The sequence below is a fragment of the Tripterygium wilfordii genome, chromosome 9 (assembly GCF_013401445.1).
Source record: "Tripterygium wilfordii isolate XIE 37 chromosome 9, ASM1340144v1, whole genome shotgun sequence".
Taxonomy (NCBI): domain Eukaryota; kingdom Viridiplantae; phylum Streptophyta; class Magnoliopsida; order Celastrales; family Celastraceae; genus Tripterygium; species Tripterygium wilfordii.
Window position 1 is genome coordinate 11,609,406 of NC_052240.1, and position 15,831 is coordinate 11,625,236.

At 35.7% G+C, this 15,831-nt stretch overlaps 1 protein-coding gene across 7 annotated transcripts; it reads left to right on the top strand.

Annotated features, from left to right (window-relative positions):
- The first annotated feature begins 753 nt into the window (after positions 1 to 753).
- On the top strand, positions 754 to 15,653 carry LOC120005488 (villin-4-like). 7 transcript variants are annotated; one of them, XM_038855129.1, is made up of 26 exons: positions 754 to 1,057; positions 1,673 to 1,735; positions 3,299 to 3,365; positions 3,592 to 3,714; positions 3,929 to 4,028; positions 5,951 to 6,019; positions 6,109 to 6,345; positions 6,516 to 6,693; positions 6,769 to 6,901; positions 7,270 to 7,432; positions 7,512 to 7,659; positions 7,853 to 7,953; positions 8,586 to 8,741; positions 9,507 to 9,575; positions 9,661 to 9,729; positions 9,858 to 9,995; positions 10,667 to 10,795; positions 11,056 to 11,203; positions 11,349 to 11,359; positions 11,877 to 12,017; positions 12,255 to 12,380; positions 12,457 to 12,522; positions 14,214 to 14,541; positions 14,642 to 14,841; positions 14,956 to 15,131; positions 15,225 to 15,651. In XM_038855129.1, the coding sequence occupies exons 4-25, from the start codon at positions 3,659 to 3,661 to the stop codon at positions 15,067 to 15,069; spliced, it is 2,880 nt and encodes a 959-aa protein (XP_038711057.1). In that variant the 5' UTR covers positions 754 to 1,057; positions 1,673 to 1,735; positions 3,299 to 3,365; positions 3,592 to 3,658; the 3' UTR covers positions 15,070 to 15,131; positions 15,225 to 15,651. The 7 variants fall into 7 exon arrangements, with proteins under 7 accessions (XP_038711057.1, XP_038711056.1, XP_038711053.1 ...); XM_038855128.1 differs by lacking the exon at positions 3,299 to 3,365; XM_038855125.1 differs by lacking the exon at positions 3,299 to 3,365 and having other exon boundaries at positions 755 to 1,057; positions 3,585 to 3,714.
- The last annotated feature ends 178 nt before the right edge of the window (positions 15,654 to 15,831 follow it).

Consider the following 15,831-nt stretch of genomic DNA (forward strand, 5'->3'; position numbering starts at 1 on the left):
GTTTTGATAAATTACATGAGTAATTCCAAATAGGAATTAAGAAATATGTGTTTTATTACATTATATATTATAGTGAGATCACTTTTTGTTGTGGGTTTCATTATAACATTTTTTAGTTTAGAGAGTGATTATAATTATAGTATCGTTTATAAAGAGGCTTTCAAGATGGTTAAAATACATCATGTGTGACACCTAATTTAGAAAGGGGGTTTTACGAGCCGAATGGATTCTCTAAATGTTTTGGGCGAATGAGGGGCCCTAATGCATTAGGCTTATTTGAGCCACCAAATTTTTTTAAAAATATATGTAAAAATGATAGATGTAATGTTTTTAGTGTTTAGATCATCTTCATGTATTTTTTACTAAGGAAAAACTAAATTGGTTGACAAAAAATTGATACAAATACGAAGTATTCTCTCTACCGTTGGATCAAACACCTATTTGACTTATAATTATTTGTGAATGAATTTAATTTTTTTTTGGCTTTAAAAACATACATACATGATGCTAATCCATACACCAAATGTTTTGCATTTACTATTTCTTAATAATTTATTAAATCTCCAATAACCCTAATGCTGGCCCTGCGGTAGACCATCTAGTCTACTGCAGGGCCCCCGGCCCCATATGTTTAGGCAGCAAGAAAAAGGAATGGAAGGCACAAATTCGCTTTTTATGGCTATGCATGAACGATGGATTGGACGGTGACCGCCCTTTCTCGCCTTTGCAGTTTCTCTCATTTCTAATTCTTCCTACCAAAACGGAAGTCAGCTTTCTCCTTCACCAACCATCTATTCTCTCTCGGACTTTCTTTCTTTTCTTATTCTTTAATTTATTTTTATTTCTTCTTTGAACGACAAAGTATCACAGTTTTTATTGAAAGATAATTTATTGATTAAAGTAAAAAAAATGCAGAAAAGATGACAGACTAATTTTTTTCATAGGCAACAGAGAATATATAGATGAAAAGAGAGAAGTTGACAGACTTGTATAAGCAAAAATGCAAAGGAATCTGAATGAGCAATACCAACAAATTCTACCCGTAAAGCCATAAGAGGTATCCGTTCAATTTTTCTTTAATTGGGTTGCTAGATTTGTTGCTGTTCATTGCTTCCCTTCCAATCCCATTTCATTTATGCTTTCAATTTCTTTCCTTGTAATGATGTTTTTCTAAAATGGGTCTTAGATTTTATTCGATGATAATGAAATTGAAAATAAAAAAAATTTGCAAGATAAATCACCTGATCCCAACAACTACGTAAATTTCCTGTAAGAGATCCTTTTGTTTTTTTCCTTCATTTGTTATCTTTTGATTTTGTGTTTCTTTTACCCCTCATTGTTGTAAAGTTGGAATCTTTAACGGCTAAGAGATGGTTTAGTCTTTGTTAAAGATTTTTTTTTGGATTAATGAATTAATTAATTAGTGGGAAATACAGTTCATCCGTGTGTTCTTGTGGGGTGGCTTTTGCTGCCGTTAGTGATAAGCACGCCTGGCCCTCATCATTCCTCCACAGCACCTCTTCACTCTCTCTCTTTCTCTCTCTATCTCTCTCTAGCTTTCGATTTCTCTATCTAATAAGACTTCTTTTGCTACTTTTTGTCCAACCTTACAGCTTTTTTTTTGGTCTTGTACCTCTGAAACAATCACATATGATTTGTTTCTCAATGTTAGATTGGATCTGGATGCTGCTTTAATCGGGTTTTCCGCATCGAGTTGCTCAACAAACTTTACCAGGTAAGCTAATTAAGATTGGGTTTTTCTACAACTCTTTTTCCCCCCCTTTTTTTTGTGAATTTTCAGCTTTTGGGTTTTGTAAATTATAGCTTGATTTTGGCCAACCCAATAAGATGGAACTCCCAAATTGGTTCTTATGTTGCATGAGGTAATGACATGTGAGTGTTTTGTTTTTGTTTGATTCTCTGTGGATTTTCATAGAAAGCACCACAATTTTGATGTTTGTATTTGTTTTGTTCATTTTGATTGTATGGGAGTTTGATCCGTGCTCCGTATTGGGTTTTGGCGATCTGGGACTGATAACCATGTTCTGTTGCGTGATTTGGGTTTAGAGTGGGCCACCTAATGAACTTGAGTTTCTGTTTCCAGATGTGAATTTTACTTTTATTTGTGAAAGGTTATTTTTTTTGGGATGGGGGGCTGTGATATGCTTTGGGTAGGGGGTGTGGCATTTGCTTTCAATTCTCTCATTATTTTGGTTTTGGAGATCCTGAAACTCTCTAAGATGGTCTTCTGAAAAATTAGAATCCCAATATTATGATCTATTTAATTTCTGTATTAATATTTAGTAGTAATCCTTCTTTATGGTTGCCTCCATAAGTATACTGCCACAGTGCCACTGGTATTGTATTGGACTATGATTATTGTAGTGATGCATACAGATTTCTCTTGTGAGAAATTCTCCGTTATCAGTCTCTCAGAAATGGAGCACATCATTTGCTTGGGCAGTTCCCTATTTCTTGTCATTATCTTTTGGTGTTATCGTCATGAGCTTTGGCAGTTCACTGTTTTGTTTATTTGATATTGTGTCTTTCATTGTTCAACCAGTCAGGCTTAGTGCAATGTCTTATTCAGACTGACATATAGATTGACAGCTGATTGAGTAGAATGGACCGAAGCTTAGCATTGTTTATTTGCTAATTGCTACCACATTTACAGTTTAGAAAGTATTCCGAAACAGATTAATGTTGAATAAACACTATGCGATATAAGGCCAACTAGAAGGCTTTTGGGATGTGACTTCAGCTATGTCTTGGTTAGCTGCTATTGTATTTAAACTTCATTATTTCTTATTTCACTCCTGGTGCTTCCATTCCTGCTAAAGCTTTCTGCAGGTGTTCCATCTAAAGAAAACAACTGGGCCTTATAGAATTGAAATTTATATCTATATAAAAAGATTCTGTAATATTATAGCAAAACACTAAACCTCGAAAATTTTGGTGTGGTACATTGTTGAATGGTTATGAAGTTCAAGAATGCATACATGACCTTCGTTGTAAAGATGCAATGGCATTCTTTTTTAGGGGTGATTCTGTTAGGGTGGTATTACATTTTTGATCTGAAGTCCAACCCTCCTCTTAAAGTATAATCTGGTGTTAGAGTTTACTGCAACTGTGACTGAAGAGCTTCCTGGAGGTTTCTTTCCAGAATAGTAAATTAGAAAAAATAATTGATGCATTTGTACTACAGCCTTGTGGATTCATGGAGGCAGGCAGACGTGCATTTAATATGTAACACTATATTTCCTAACGTATTGAAATGTGTTGGATGGCCATGACACAGGTTTACTTCTAAATATTGATGTGTTCGATGATCATGTTCCCCATGGAGTTTTGAGCTTCTTAACAAGGTCGCTGAATTAGTTCAAAACTGATGGCAGTGTCGTCATGTTCTTCAATTCATTTATGATTTGTTGCATTAAATTTGATCGTATAATCTTGAGTGCTGCTATAAACTGGCAGTCATTTTATATCGTCTCCACTGCCAAGAAATCCTGGATAATTTATGATTTTTATGTTATTTATATCGTCTGATTTTATGTTCCATGCTGATAACTTCTGGTTATTAGTTTGCAGGGCAATACTTCTTATATCTCAAAGCTGAAGATCTCTGGAATCAAGTAGTTAAAGCTGTAGAATAAGTATGGCAGTTTCCATGAGAGATTTAGATTCAGCGTTTCAGGGAGCTGGACAAAAGGGGTATCCTTCATTTTATGAAATATGCCACATCTGTATTTGGATTTATAAATTATGGAAGTACATCTGTTAACAAATTGAAATTACAAATAAATGATAAAGAAGCATTTCAAGTTTCAGCTTCAACTGCAACTGGTTATGCAGGTCTCGTTTTCTTCTTGGATTTTCATATTTCTATATTAACTCTTCTATCTGTACTCTCCTTGACACTGAATAGTGGAATTGAGATATGGCGGATTGAAAACTTTCGTCCTGTTTCTGTGCCGAAGTCTTCTCATGGAAAGTTTTTCACAGGGGATTCCTATGTGATTTTGAAGGTCAGTGATTGATTATGGTCCTTTCTGTTACCCTCTGATCTGTAGGCTAAAAATGGGTTCGAAGTTATAGAGTTCATAATAATATACTGTCACTTAGCTTGTAGTGGCAGATGTTGTTTTCTCTGTTTGTTTTTATTGTGGCTCCTGAACCAGCTCTGTTTATTATAGTTCCTGGATAATGAAGCATAGTGGTGGGAGGCCTCTAGCAAGTGTCAGATAAACCTAATTACGATTTTTCACTTTGTTGGAATAGTGAGGTCATTCTCTTAGTTTGGCCAAGTGTAGTGGCTTCCCTTCAGTAGAATAATTTAAAACTGGCTCCTGTATACTAATATGATATATTCACCGATTAAATCTTTTAGCGAAATTGAGATCAAAGGGAAGGATGTTGAAGGAGGTGCATCCGTGAAACAGGAAACATATGCGTGATAAGAGGCATTTTAAAGAGATTCAAGCTTGGAGATCATCTGTGGGTGCGTTAATCAAGTTTCAATGCAAACAGGGAGTTTGGTACTTGTTGAATGCGGTTTTAACCTTAATACTGAAAGCTTGCAATAACGAGGACTGCCACAATTGCTATCTTTGTTGGTACCTACACTGAAATTTCAAAATGCTTTTGTAGAGGGTAGACAAATTTTGAATGTAATGTTGATTACAATAGTAGTATACTACCCATGTCGTGGATGGTCAAATTATAAGCTTGAAGTGGACAACACATACGACCATTTAAATCGGAAATTACTCTTTTATTTCTCAGAGCGATAGGGTTTTGCAGGCCAGTGGTACAAATGTATTGGTAGGTGTACTTCACTTTATTCGCCATAATTGTGAATGGTAAGGCTTTGGGTCATTTTTCTTTCTTCGTGGGTATTGTGGCATGGTCATCCTTTGTCCCTTGTTCATTTTGGTTCAGTGATAAGGTTATCTATGGTGAGAAGGAAGTTATGCTTTCTAATATTTTATTTATGCACAGTACTTTCATTTGATTTTTGATTAACCCTCGATTTTAGATTGATAAAAACTGTCTAAAGATGAATGATAAAAACTGTCTAAAGATGAATCCCAGTTTGCTTACTTCTGGCATTTATTTTAAATTAATGTGTTGGCCAAGGTTTCAGGATGTGAGGGCAAATCCTTTGGTTGCGATATTCAAGAACGCAAGAAAAATGAGATCCTGCAGTTGAAAGGTTCCCAAAAAGAGTGCAATAGAGTAGGAATAATCTTCATAAATGGTGGAATCCCATTGGCACCCTTTCTAACAAAGTTTGTTTGAGCCTTTCAGAAAAATAAATATATATTGTTACATCTTCAAATTTTTGGTTTTAAGCTTGTAGTTTCCTTGATGCCAAACTGTGCCCACCTCCCTGAAAAAGAGCCTACAGTTAGGGGGGGTGGGGGGGGGGAGGAATCTGACATAGGTGCACCAACAAAATTTATTGTATAAATGATATGTAAATTCTCAGTTGGTGGAGTCGGACTACAAAATTAAATTATATGTTCCAACTTTTAACTCAAATAGTTTTCTCATCATGCAGGTCATTTTTTTGATATCCCATCTACGAAAATGACATTCTCATCAATGGAAGCATGGCTTCTGTAGTAAATGTATATGGCCCTTGTTTCTACAGGAAAACTTTTACCAGCCTTATATTTGTTACTTGCTCTTAGTTGCTGTATTTTTCATATTGCCATATTTTTCATATTGCCATATTCTCTGTAATGCATATGATACTAGTAATGCATATGATACTAATTATCATGGAAATTTGTGAAAAGATTTTTTTAATACTGTGTGATTTAACTCTTTGTTATACTCTTGGTTTGAAGGTAATGGTTAATTGTTCAGATTTGTATATGAATGAGTATGATTACTGAGTTCTATCGATTTACTTCTTATGTCTTTTTCCTTTTCTATTCTTCAGACAACTGCCTTAAAAACCGGTGCCTTACGCCACGATATTCATTATTGGCTTGGTAAAGATACCTCCCAGGTGAGTTGATTGGTACATAGTTTTACTACTCATTCAGTGCTTCTATCGGATATTCTTGTAATTTTGGGAATTCGGTCCTGTTGAAATAGGATGAAGCAGGTACCGCAGCAGTCAAGACAGTTGAACTGGATGCAGCTCTTGGAGGACGTGCTGTTCAGTATCGCGAAGTACAGGGCCATGAAACTGAGAAGTTCCTGTCTTATTTCAAGCCATGCATCATACCTCAGGAAGGTGGGGTTGCATCTGGGTTTAAACATGCTGAAGCTGAAGAGCACAAGACACTATTGTTCGTTGTTAAAGGAAAACATGTTGTGCACGTGAAAGAGGCAAGTCTGTGGACTTAGCTTCTTTATTCTTGACAAATTATTCCCTCTCCTGATTTATTCTCATTGATCAGTGTGCTCTTTTTTTTTCTGTTATTTTTGATGAATAATGTTGGTTTTAATTACTAGTTTTTTTTTGTCCATTTAGTTACTGGATTTGGATGTTATGACAGGTTACTTTTACTCGCTCATCACTGAATCATGATGACATTTTTATTCTCGATACCAAGTCTAAAATATTTCAATTTAATGGTTCCAATTCATCCATTCAAGAGAGGGCAAAGGCACTTGAAGTTGTGCAGTACATAAAAGATACCTATCATGATGGAAAATGTGAGGTTGCTGCCATTGGTAAGTAAATTAATCGGTTGGGAAGCTCACTAGTAATATTTGATCTGCGATATAGTAACTAATCTGTTTGCACAGAGGATGGCAAGTTGATGGCTGATGCTGAAACTGGAGAATTTTGGGGTTTTTTTGGTGGCTTCGCTCCACTTCCAAGGAACGCAGCCAATGAAGAGGAAAAGACAGTTGATTCTCAGGATACTAAGCTACTTCGGTAATATTTTTTTTAAAACTTTGTTCTGTGTGTTCCGTTACATTCATGATTCATATCTTCCTGAAACTTGTTTTCCCGTACAAACGGGTTTTAATGATTTCATGTTTGTATGTGAATTCGTCCTTCCTTCTTTTTACCTTTTTAAACAACTGTTATTTTTTTGGTCAAAGTTTATTAAGAACCGGAAACAAATCATTGATGCGGACTGCAAGAATTATCTTTAATCTTTCATTTTTAGTGAAACAAAGTTTCCAGAGTGGGATTATGGGGCTGTATCCATGGATATATTCTATGCTCTTCAAATAAATATGTGTAATAATACTTGGATGCAATAATTAGTTCTGACAGACATATGTTTGCCTTTGAAGCGTTGAAAATGGTCAAGCAGAACCTCTTGAGGATGTTTCTCTGACAAGGGAGTTGCTATACACAAATAAATGCTATCTTCTAGATTGTGGGCTTGAAGTGTTTGTGTGGATGGGGAGAAATACTTCTCTTGATGAAAGGAAGAGTGCAAGTGGAGCTGCAGAAGTAACACCCAGTTCTTTCTTAATCAGGTTTTGTTTAATGTGTACAATGTTATTTAAGATTAAATATTCTTGCTGAACAGGAGTTAATCCGTGGTGCTGATCGATCAAAATCTCACATAATTCGTGTCATTGAGGGATTTGAGACGGTGATGTTTCGGTCAAAGTTTGAATCATGGCCTCAAACAGCTAATGTGGCTGTCTCTGAGGATGGCAGAGGCAAGGTTGCAGGTCAGTGGTGGAATGATTTTCCACATGTTGTCCTTGTAATGCCGGTTTACATTTGTATATGTGTGTGTGTGTGTTTGTGTGTGCATATTTGTGTATATAATAAAAAACTAGTAGCCAGTTTGTATGGTAAATGGTGGTGGGATTTTGTTAATGTCCATTGGAAGTTCTCATCATTATTTCTACATCTTTGTAGCACTTCTAAAACGTCAGGGGGTCAATGTTAAGGGCCTTTTGAAAGCTGCTCCTGTTAAAGAAGAACCTCAACCATACATTGATTGCACAGGAAGTCTGCAGGTACATACTATGTAATAATAACAATTTATCTGGATGACCTTTTTTTAGATTGAAAATTGATAAGGATGAATTTTTTAGAATTCTAAATTCTTAGGTATGTCAAGGGTCAGATTTCTTCTTTTTATTTCATTTTCTTTGCTCATTTAACTTCTGATTTTGCTTCTTCCATATATCCATTTCTTTCTTAAAAAAAGAAAATGAAATAGGTAGTTTTCCATATGCTGTGAACGATATGTAAGAACTTGGTGTTGAAATTTGAATCAAAGAGATGTGTTATGACATGTATGTCTATGGATAGAGTGGAAAAAAATGTTCTTCAGAGTTTGTTGAATGTAGATTATAAATTCTAGTAAGATAGTCAAACTTGTAATTTATATTCATAGGAACATAACATGAACCATGGAAAAGTTATGCAAACACGCGGATTTAGATATTCTGAAATATCATGGAAGACTTGGGGCAGCATGAAAAAAATAAGGGAATATAAAGATATTACTTGTATAAAGATATGTTCTATGAGTTCCCGTCAGTTATTGACATCACAAGACTTCCTAGATATTTCACACTCTGAAAACATAGTTGTCTGTGCAGATTAAGCTTTCTGATAGTTTTACTAAATAAATTCATTACAGGTTTGGCGTGTTAATGGCAGTGAAAAGATTCTCCTTCCAGCTTCCAGTCAGTCAAAATTCTACAGTGGAGACTGTTATATTTTTCAGTATACATATCCAGGGGAAGATAGAGAGGAATACCTCATAGGAACATGGTTTGGAAAGCAGAGTGTTGAGGTGAATATCAAGCACTTTGTACTAAGTCTACTAACCTTTTGCCCAACTTATAGTATAGCATACTTGCATTCAACACTGAATATGTATGTTGTAGGCCAAGCCCATTTGCCTTTTTAATGGAGTTTATTTTTTAATCTTTCTTAGTTAGCATGTGTGTTTTTGGTTGTGTGGGCGTGGGCATGGGTGTGTGCTTGCGCGTGTGTTTCCTTGGTGGATTTCTGGCCTTACATTCCAGCGTTCAGCTTCGTCAACGTATTTATGTACATTTATAAGGATATGATATTTTGATGGTTTTCAAGTATCCAGTTAATCAGTTGTGGAGAAGAGCCGCAGCTAAATTTCCTTTAGTTGATCCGTGTGAACCCACAACAGTATGTACATACATGTGTGAAATGGGGTGAGGTGAATCTATAAGAAGTAATGAAACCATCCTTTATGTTGATGTAGTGATGTACACAGGCTACCTAACACTGCAAGATTGTTAGATGTTTAAAGAAAAAAGTTTGCATTGCATTCTTCAATGTTCTGAATGACAGCTATTGCTCGTTTACTCAGATAGAGGTGCATACACTCTGATTAAGACGTTGTATGTGCTTGAGAAGAATTGGAAATGCTCTCTGCTCACACACTTACATTCATTTGCTCATTATTATGCATACCTGCTGCTTTGTGAACTTTTGATTGGTAATGATACTGTTAATACTTATAAGTTGTTATCACGATTTCATCATTTCGTTAACTACTTATGAACATATCATTGAATAGGAAGAAAGGGCTTCAGCCATTGCTTTGGCAAGCAAGATGGTTGAGTCATTGAAGTTTTTGCCTACCCAGGTAGTTTTCTTTTTTCCCTGTTTTATTTCTAATCATATTGATATCTGTTCTGTACCTCATAATACTATCTTGTAATATTTTCCAGGCTCGCTTTTATGAAAGCAATGAACCGATTCAGTTCTTTTCAATCTTTCAGAGCTTTATTGTTTTCAAGGTTTGTTCTAGTTTAAGATACTATCAATAGAACCTAAGTCAATGAATTTAGTTTGTTTAATAGTAGTCAATATTAGTCTTAATGTTTTTTCCCTTGATGAAATCAAACACTGAGTTAAAGTTTATCAGGGTGGAGTTAGTGATGAATACAAGAAGTACATTGCAGAGAAGGAAATCACTGACAAGACTTACAATGAAGATGGCATCGCACTATTTCGAGTTCAAGGTTCTGGACCTGATAATATGCAAGCAATACAAGTTGAACCAGTACGTTATGCTGTTATCTATCAGTGTGATCTAAATATTCGAGTCGACACTTTCCCTTAAAGTCGATGGAAGGAATTTCTTTAGGGCTATGATTGCTCATTTTTAAAAATTTTGCCAGTTGGTCTTGCTTGCATTATTTAGATAATTGGTTTCTAAGATATGTGGTGTTGCATGAATTTTCTTACATTCATTATCAGTTTATGCAAGAAGTTTAGACATATCCTCATTAATACTTGACAGGAGCTGTGATCTTGATATTTGAGTCTTTACTTTCACTGTGCACCGTAGGACAATATTTTCATTGGGCTCTTGACTCCTCATTTTTCTCAACCAGCAATGTGTCAAATATGAACTATCTATATGCTCAGTTCAGAATTTGAGTGATGCTACTTATTTTGTTGTTTTATTTTCAATTCATTTGAGAATTATATAGACTTCTTCTATCCATAATTTACGGGATGTAAATTTTATTTTACTAGTTATTGCTTTCTATATATATGTCTAGATCTGTCATCAGTTGCCGACTGCTTGAGATAATAAGGAATCACCATATCAGTACATTTTAGGATGTGGCTCTGGTCATGTTGTCGAATAAAGATATAGTATTTGTCAAGTAAAAGCTGTTATAAGTGATATTTTCTCTCTTTTTTCCACTGTTGAACTTTGATCAGGTTGCGTCGTCTTTGAATTCCTCCTACTGTTACATTTTACATAGTGGCTCCACCGTCTTTACATGGTCTGGAAGCCTGACGACTCCAGAGGACCAGGAACTTATTGAGAGACAGCTGGATTTGATTAAGGTCTGATATTTATGTTTGAATGATTGCTTTTATTAATATGACTCCTTCAAATCCCTGACATATCACAAGTATTGCCTTACCATATTGGACAGAAGAGCCCGATGACAATGTGTGGGTAAATTATTTTTCAAATCATATATGCGAATCAATCAGCTGAGAACGAGATTTATTTTGTTTCGAATCTTCAATTTTTTATGTTCCATGTTATGCAATCTGCCTCCTGAAGTATATACTTCTCATAGCTTGCCAAATATCTGCAGCCAAATCTCCAATCCAGGCCACAAAAGGAAGGTGTAGAATCAGAGCAATTTTGGGATTTGTTAGGAGGAAAAGCTGAATACTCCAGTCAAAAAATTGGGAGAGAAGCTGAAAGTGATCCTCACCTCTTCTCTTGCACATTTGCAAAAGGTGTGAATAAATTCTCTGTAATGGAAAGTAATTTTCTTCTATTTCTTTCTACTTTTTGCTTTATCGTAAGTATAGACAGTGAATATCTGATTGTTTCTTTTTCCCCGTGGTTGTGGACATTGCAAAAATTTGCGCTGATCTGCAGGAAATCTGAAGGTATAAATCTTTTTTTTTCATTTTTCTAACAAAATTTACATTCTGTTAGAAGGAGAATGGTGTATGCATTTCTGAACATTTCCATGTATTTACCTGAAATGTGCATTGGGGATAGATGCTTATGGATAGGAGTTTTCTATGATGCTTCTACGTCATTCTGATTTTCTTACATAAACTTCTTTGGCATTGTGAGTAAACATATTAGTACTTAAGTAAATTGTGTGAATTCCCAGTAAAATCGATTACTCACTCAAAGGTGATGGGTGTCTTCTGAAAAGTGAGAAAATACTCCAAAATATAGAAGAAATATTGAGAAACCTTATAAGTATGCATAAGGATTTGGGAAATGTGAGTAAACACTTCAGAAATTTGAGTAAGAAAAAGTTATAACGCTTCATGACATCATAGCAAAGCCCCTTATGGATTTCCGAGATTGTACTATGGGGCCTTCATATTGATCATATGATGACAAATTTTTTAGATAAACATGACTTTAAATATAAATGGATTTCCGCAGGTGACAGAGATATACAACTTCACCCAGGACGATTTGATGACTGAAGATATATTCATCATGGATTGTCATTCGGATATATTTGTCTGGGTTGGGCAACAGGTTGACCCCAACAATAAAGTGCATGCTTTAACTATTGGAGAGGTAAGTTGCTTAGGCTTTGAAACGAAACAATATTGACAATTATACCCTCTGAAGGGAGTTATACTATTATAGTTCAATTTGATCTTTCATTTGACTCAGAGGCAGTAAATGGAATTGAAATTTCTTATCAACCTAGATTAATGCTGGATTTTACATAAGCCTATTGTGATTTTTCGTTAAATGATTTACAACTACATGCATACATTTGTTTGACATTTTTCCTCTCACCTTTCACAGAAATTTCTTGAACATGATTTTCTATTGGAAAATTTGTCTGCTGAGGCACCAATATATGTTATCATGGAAGGGAGTGAACCGCCTTTCTTCACACGTTTCTTTACTTGGGATTCTGCAAAATCTGCTGTAAGTACTAACTTATGTTCTAGGTTGATTGGTGCTGATCTATAACTGTGCGCTTAATGTTCTCAACTGGATGTAGATGCACGGAAACTCATTCCAGAGGAAGCTGGCCATAGTCAAAGGTGGAGGGACTCCAGTTATTGATGTATGGTATTTCTACTAAAGATGCTTTTTTATTTCTTCATTTTACCAGGATTTTATTTTACGACATTTATTTGGCATTTTTGGGTCTCTCTTGATTATTATTCATTCTCAACAAATGAAGATGGATATAAAGTTCTGTTGATAAATAATTAACCTTTCTAATATCAAATTATTGAGATGGAATGCATGTGCTCATTATCTTATATCACTTAAAGCACGAGAAATGACAAGCTATTGACGTAAAAAATGAGCATGATCAGCTGTCTTACATGCCCTTAGTCTAAATCTTTTAACTTATATCTGAAAAGTTCTGAATCCTAATGAAAATTTTACAAAACAACGGTGAAAGTTTGACGGAGAAGCTGGAAAAAGTAGTAAAATGGTTGGCTTTTTAATATTTTAGATTGAGGCCTGAGCCATCAATTTTGGTCATCTGTTGATATCAAGAGGTTGTAGAATGTAGATTAATCAATTAAGTAATACCATGAAAGCCTCTTTGTTTTATGACGGCTTTTATAAATCTAGAAGAGTTGGAAATAGTCCTACTCTTTAGGACTTGAAGCAGGACAAGGTTCAAGTCACCTCTCAAGCTAATAATAATAAATATTTTTAAAGAACATGACTTATCAGAAAAACGTAAGTGTGTCAAAAATAGTTGTTTGGTCTGGAATGGGTGGGTAAGAAGAAGTGGTCTTAAATAACTGATGATGTGAACTTTTTGCCCTGTACAACTATCAAAGTCTTCAAATTGCCATCTTCTTATGATCATATTATGAAGTTACACATCTGATTATTTGTAGGACATTGAAAATTCAAAATCTAGATGGAAATCCCTTAGATAGTTGAATAATAGTATGCCAAGAAACAAAAAGTGATCATAGAAGAGATTCATGGATTTATTTGGAGAACTCCTTAAACGCACACAAGGCCTTGCCTTTTTTTGGTAACCTACAAGGCCTTGCCACTCAAAGGCTAATCTTGTTTTCAACCAGAGGATAAAAATCCAAATTACTCAAGTACTAAACAAACAAACCATTACTAAACTCTATCAGTTACACACTAATCTTGTAGTTAGAACCCACAACTATGTAATGAAACCCCTTTATTTACTTCTTTTCCTTGCTTGTCACCAATTGGCTTTGCTTGAACCCTTAAGATGATGTGTGATATTGTTGCGTACCAACTCATATTGAGATCTCTGAATAGAATACTCTTGGAAGCAGTGCAGAAGATTTATGGTAGATGCAAAACCTTATATTTTCTTTGATTGTGTAAAGAATCTGCATGTGGGAAGGAAAATCCTTCTCCCCAGCACCCTGGGAAGCTCATCGAGCACATATCCAGCACAGATCTGTGGGTTCTCTTAAGAGGGCTCCCTCAGTGGTTGCGGCAAATGTACCCAGCCTTACCTTCCATAACAAAGAGGCTGTTTTTGTGACTTGACCAAAGACCCCCTATGACACTGGTTACAACAATTACAACCAAAGTCCTTTTTCTTGGAATTTGTCAAAGTACATTTAGACCAATTATTCTAATAGCTATAGGATCAAATGTAGCATACAGTTCAATGAAATAGTATTTTGACTAGGAAACTCAGGCCCAGGACTTCTTCATTTTTACCTGTACGCTTTCTTTTTTAGGATTCTTGTTCCTGCTATTCGGTTTGGTAATTATTTTCTGATGCATAATTAGAAACCCAAACGACGAACACCTGTATCATATGGAGGTCGGTCTAGTGTGCCAGATAAATCACAGCGTTCCAGAAGCATGTCTTTCAGTCCTGATCGAGTTCGCGTGAGGGGTAGGTCGCCAGCCTTTAATGCACTAGCTGCTAATTTTGAGAACTCCAATGCAAGGAACCTTTCAACTCCACCACCAGTTGTTAGAAAGATTTACCCAAAATCAGTAACCCCAAATTCAGCAGAACGGCCTTCCAAATCTTCAGCTATTGCTGCACTGACTTCAAGTTTTGAACAACCACCACCTGCACGGGGGAGTCTTATACCTCGATCTGTCAAAGGTAAGTACTGGTGCAGTTGCTAAAGGGAATTGAGTTATCTTAGTACCCCAGATATCTTTCTAGGTTTTTAAATTGATATGCCTCATTGTCATTTGCAAAGGGAGCCCAGAAGCACCCAAAACACCAGATTCAAATTCCAAGGAGAACCCCATGAGCAGCAGAATTGAATCTCTCACCATAAAAGAAGATGTGAAAGAAGGTGAAGCTGAAGATGACGACGGACTCCCGATATACCCATATGAACGTCTGAAAATTAATTCAACTGATCCTATTACAGAAATTGATGTGACCAAGCGAGAGGTAAGGAAATTGAATTAGCTTGCTAACCTCTATGCTTACTTTCCCCTGACAACTGTCCATACAAAATAGAACTTTCCTCTGACAATTGGCTGAGACACTGTTCAACATTTGCAGACTTACTTGTCATCGGAAGAGTTCAGTGAAAAGTTTGGAATGGCGAAGGTTGCCTTTTATAAAATGCCTAAATGGAAACAGAACAAGCTTAAAATGTCCCTTCAACTGTTTTGAATCTCCTTGGTACATCTGTTTTTTCTTCAGCTTCCTACAGTTAGGATGGCAGGTGGAAATAAGTATGCTTTCATATTTACATTAGTTTTCCCTTGTGATAATCTTAGTTGAATGACTAGTCTATCTAACCTCACAAGTTTATTTTTTTGGTGCAGTATAATTATATTTCTCGGGAGCGAATGGGAGGGACATCAGTGCATTTTAAGCTGCATCTGCTCCCAAGAATCTTGCTTTCATGATTGACAAAAAGAATCACAGATTTTTCCCAAATTTTCCTTCCTGTTGGTTTGATGTCTAGCTTTGGTTTCTTTTACTGTCTTCTAGTTTATTTATTTATTTTTTTGCCCCGGCTGAGTTAGCTGCTTGGTATTCTTTACGGTCACAGGTTTGCTTTGAGCTTGCAATTTTTTTTTTCACTGTAAAGAAAATTTTTGTCAGTGGAGGAATTAGAGGATTTCAAATGCAGACAATTAGGATGCATTGTACTGGTGAGGTTGGAAGTGTGTACTGCTGAGTGTAAAAGCTGAGACCACTCATAACTTGTTTTGATAATAAAGTGTGATTTCTTGGGAGTCTTTTATAGATTCTGCCCTTTTCTTCTACCCCCACCTTCAAATCCCCCTACTTTTTCTCTGTTCTTCTCTTCCATGATTTGTCTTTGCTTCAGCTACATCCTGCATCACTCAAAGCAGTACCTGCACTTTTAACATTAACCCAAGTTACTTCCATCTGCAAGAAAAGCACTTGGAAAATACATAGGCT